Consider the following 3,821-nt stretch of genomic DNA (forward strand, 5'->3'; position numbering starts at 1 on the left):
CTTCTCAGCCATCCAATGGGCAATCAACATCGCCAGGTTCGTCTTCACTTGCGAAGTGATAAGAAGGAACGGCGGGAGTTGATGGAGGATGGACGGTTCCCAGTGCTTCGCACCAACGTGTCCAGATTCAAATATAACTGAACTTGTTTCTGGTGTCGATTTCTTCACAAAATCATAGCTAGGGCTCTGACAGTTGTTAGATGGGATGGGAGTCCAAGACCAGCTTCAGATCTGTCTGTTCTTTCTCACAGAACAAAACGAGAAGGAAACAGAAAAGCCCTAGTTTTTTTGACCCAAAGAAAAGCCCTAGTTTTTACACGGCACAAAACCTCCTGACTTCGTGAGTGATGGAACGAGAGAGCGGAGCTGCCGGCTGACGCTAGAAAAGCGGATGCATATAATGCAAAAAGAAGCGAAAAATACCTGACACGGCACAAGGGCTGGGAGAATGGCTCACACATTATATGTGCAAAAATCTATATAAAATGGCCACATAACGGTTATCAAAACTGTTGCGCTAGTTCACGGTGAATCGTTTCCCACAATGCGTCACAGCAGCTTCACAGAGCCTCCGGTAGCCCCTCCTCAACCAGGCGCCACTCTTCAGCTATACCGGCTCATGCCGATGGCAGCCTCCGGCCGTTGGTAGGCCACCCGCGCCTTGGAGAAGTTGTAGTAGTAGAACCCGGTGAGCACACCGGTGATCAAGGCAAAGGCCGCGCCGGCCCCAAATGTGCCTCGACGCACCGTCTCGCAGTCCGGTGGGTTCTCAAATATCACTGTGCGGTAGCCGGTGTGGTAGGCGGACTGCACCAGCCCAGCCAGCAAGCACGCCTCCGCAATGAGAAATGTCAGCCTGTGTAGTAAAACAAGCGAAAAGTTCAGTGTCCACTCCTTGTCCTGCATGAATTGTATGGTTTTTCCACACGGGGGTGTTTAAGGATGAGAAAAGTCCACTAAAAAATATTTAATATAGCACTATGCATTCCACTGATTGGTCAATAGTTAGAAATTTTACCTGTTCTAATTAAGCAAACACTGATCTAATCTGAAGATGAACAGAAGTTGCTACAACCTTGAGACAGATGTGGTTTTGCTCGTGCAGGTGAATCTGTGGCATATTGAGATTTTTTTTTCTGTTATTACAAGGCTTCCTGTTCAAGTAGTTACAATAAAATGGGCACATCACTATATTTGACTCAGAAGAATCCCAAGAGAAAAGGCAGAGGAAAATCTGCTTGTCTTGCAATGAGCAGGAAATCATACAACATAGGTTCATCTATTGAATTATGGTAAACCACTACAGTACTGGGACTTTATCTCTGACTTTTTTGGGTTCACATTGGCCAGGGATTGAATCTACGGCCCGTGGTGTGCGTGGAAACTAAGGAGTGATGTTCTGTTTCGAGGAATGGTCTCGGTAAATTCCAAGATGTAGTGATGAAGGATCAGTTGTGACACTACGAAGATGCCTTCTCATCTGCCAGAACTCAATGTGGCCTCTTCTGGGCCAATGCTGGGCGCCTAGAGACAAAGTCGCAGGAGTTGTTGAAGATAGCCTGGAGATAATGGGGGAGTGGAGGGCTAAATGCAGCTTCTGAATGTGGCAGCCGGGCAGTCATGATTAAGTGGCTTGTTGTTATCATCATGTAAGCTTTCTTGATTCAACAAATTATCTAGCCTTCAGAAACGTTACCCTGGCTACTTTTGGCTGGATTGGCAATGTACCGCGCTCTGTAAGGTACTATTGGTTTCGTTCAGGCAATGAGATGAACCACAAGACAATGCTCTTTTGATCTATATAAAAGGATAATCCCGAGAGATCAGCCCTAGACATAAGAAATGAGAACCTGAAGTGGTATTAGCCAACAACGGATGCTCCTTGAGTAACTGACTGAGTGTGTCCTTAAGTCATTTAACATCGTCTCAAAGATTCTTTTTCAGCTCCAGTAAGCCAGCAACACAAACCTGTTGACCGGCTTTCTTGCTAATGACTTAATCTACATATGGACACCTGTTGTTTACGACCAACTCAAAATAAGCACCAGGGGTAGGTGTACGAAATGCAAGACCATTTCCAACTACCAGTATAAACATATTGCTGAAGGAGTGATGCCTGCTTTTTGTTGTTAACGAGAGCAGGATAAATAAGTCGAATCTATCGTTTAGTTGAGGCCACAAATATCTCTAAACTTTCAAATATTCTTTTAAAGCAGGAAGTGGTATTCATATGGGGGGGAAGGGCACATTATTTAATCACCGAACCCTAAAAGCTGATCAAAAATTGATTAGATAAAACTTGGGCTTCCTAGTGGTCTCAGTAAAATGCAGGTGTAGCTGAAACGGTCTTCATGAAAACAACCACCTGACTAGCAACTTGGACAAAAATACAGCATAATTTACATGTGCTTGTTGAAGAGCACCACGCAGGTGTTTCGCAAAAAAAAAAAAAAAAAAAAAAAAAACCACGCAGGTACTCCAAACTGCTTCTACAATGCGCCAAAGGAACCGTTCCTCTTTCTTGAGAAGGCCCCAAAGACTGTTCTACGTGCCTGGACTAAGTAGATTAGTTAGAACATCCGCATGAATCACATTAGCCCCATGAGAATTCCGTGTAGCCGTTCCCAAAAAATTAAACGTGTACCCATGTCTAATCGTAATCAGTGGGGAAGTTTCCGCAAGAACAAGGTGGTGGGTGGGTGGAGTCGTTGATCCCACACGCTTTCCTGCGCACGACTGTCTGACTTTTCGCTTCCGGTGGCCGGCCTCGACAGGGGTAGTAGGTAAAAAGAATAAAAGAGGAAGATCCCGACTCGCGGGGCCCGCACGTCAGCCTCACGTGGAGGTCAAGGAGGCGCGGCGAGCTGGGAAGGAGAGGCGAGAAGCGGGGGAGGGGATCGATTTGGGCACAAACCAGGAGGAGAGGAAGAGCATGAGGGCGCAGCCGCGGGCGCCGCCGGGGCGGAGCGCGGCGCCACAGCAGAAGCAGCGACTGGCGACGGCGGCCACCGCCTGGCCGACGAGCAGCAGGGCGAGCGCGGCGCCGGCCATCCCGGTGGCCGCGTCCGGGCGGTACACGCAGTAGGTCCACTCCTTCCTCGCGTCCGTCTCCAGGCTCGCCTGCGGCACGCACGGTGCACAGCAGCACTACGGCGTTAGGCACTGGGGCGGAGAGCTTCAAAAGAAGAAAGAGAGGGCGGAGCGCAGATCGGGGCGTACCGAGGGGCGGCTCTGCTCGGCGCCGATGGCGAGGCCGAAGGCGACGAGGTCGATGAGCAGGATGGCGGCCAGCACCGCGGTGGAGCCGGCCATGGCGGGGTCGGCTGTGGCTCGCTGGCGCCACAGGCTCACCGGTTAATTGGTCCGAATTTCAGACTAGCGCGTGCGCCGTCTGTCGCGTCCCGGGCTTTGGCTTCGGGCACAAGGACAGAGAGAGAGAGAGAGAGAGAGAGAGAGAGAGGGGATCCGGCGTGAGGGATACCCTGGCGTGTCTTGCCGGTTGGACTAGCCGGCCTAGGCATAAACAAAGGAAGGAGCGACAGTAGATCGTAGATTGGTCTAGGTGTAGGGAGCAATGCTAGACTCGCTGGGGTCTTTTTTACAGGTTTTACGGAGCTGCTAACGTGGGCGTTTGAGATTGGATTAAAGGAGTGAAAAGGGGCCCACGGGAGAGAGTTATGGTTTTGGAAAATTAAGTAAAAGGCCCGTATTAGTCCGTGTGTGTAGCATTATTGAGGTGTAGGTAGTCCTGGCCATCTCAGGCCCGGCCCTGTCGGCCCACCCAGGCCCGGCCCTAAAATCTAGGGCCTAGGCCCGATGGG

General features: G+C 50.1%; 1 protein-coding gene across 1 annotated transcript; it reads right to left on the bottom strand.

Moving 5' to 3' along the window:
- Positions 1–441: 441 nt before the first annotated feature.
- LOC109770889 (uncharacterized) lies at positions 442–3,527 on the bottom strand. The gene is made up of 3 exons (XM_020329608.4): positions 3,220–3,527; positions 2,915–3,120; positions 442–856 (listed from the first exon to the last, which is right to left on the bottom strand). The coding sequence occupies exons 1-3, from the start codon at positions 3,310–3,312 to the stop codon at positions 604–606; spliced, it is 552 nt and encodes a 183-aa protein (XP_020185197.1). The 5' UTR covers positions 3,313–3,527; the 3' UTR covers positions 442–603.
- Between the last annotated feature and the right edge of the window lie 294 nt (positions 3,528–3,821).

This window comes from Aegilops tauschii, chromosome 1 (assembly GCF_002575655.3).
Source record: "Aegilops tauschii subsp. strangulata cultivar AL8/78 chromosome 1, Aet v6.0, whole genome shotgun sequence".
Classification (NCBI taxonomy): domain Eukaryota; kingdom Viridiplantae; phylum Streptophyta; class Magnoliopsida; order Poales; family Poaceae; genus Aegilops; species Aegilops tauschii.

Coding starts and splice junctions, on each gene's coding strand:
- LOC109770889 (XM_020329608.4), bottom strand. CDS start 3,312: ATGGCCGGCTCCACCGCGGTGCTGGCCGCCATCCTGCTCATCGACCTC. Junction 3,121..3,219: donor CCGAGCAGAGCCGCCCCTCG/GTACGCCCCGAT, acceptor TGCGTGCCGCAG/GCGAGCCTGGAGACGGACGC. Junction 857..2,914: donor ATGCTCTTCCTCTCCTCCTG/GTTTGTGCCCAA, acceptor TTTACTACACAG/GCTGACATTTCTCATTGCGG.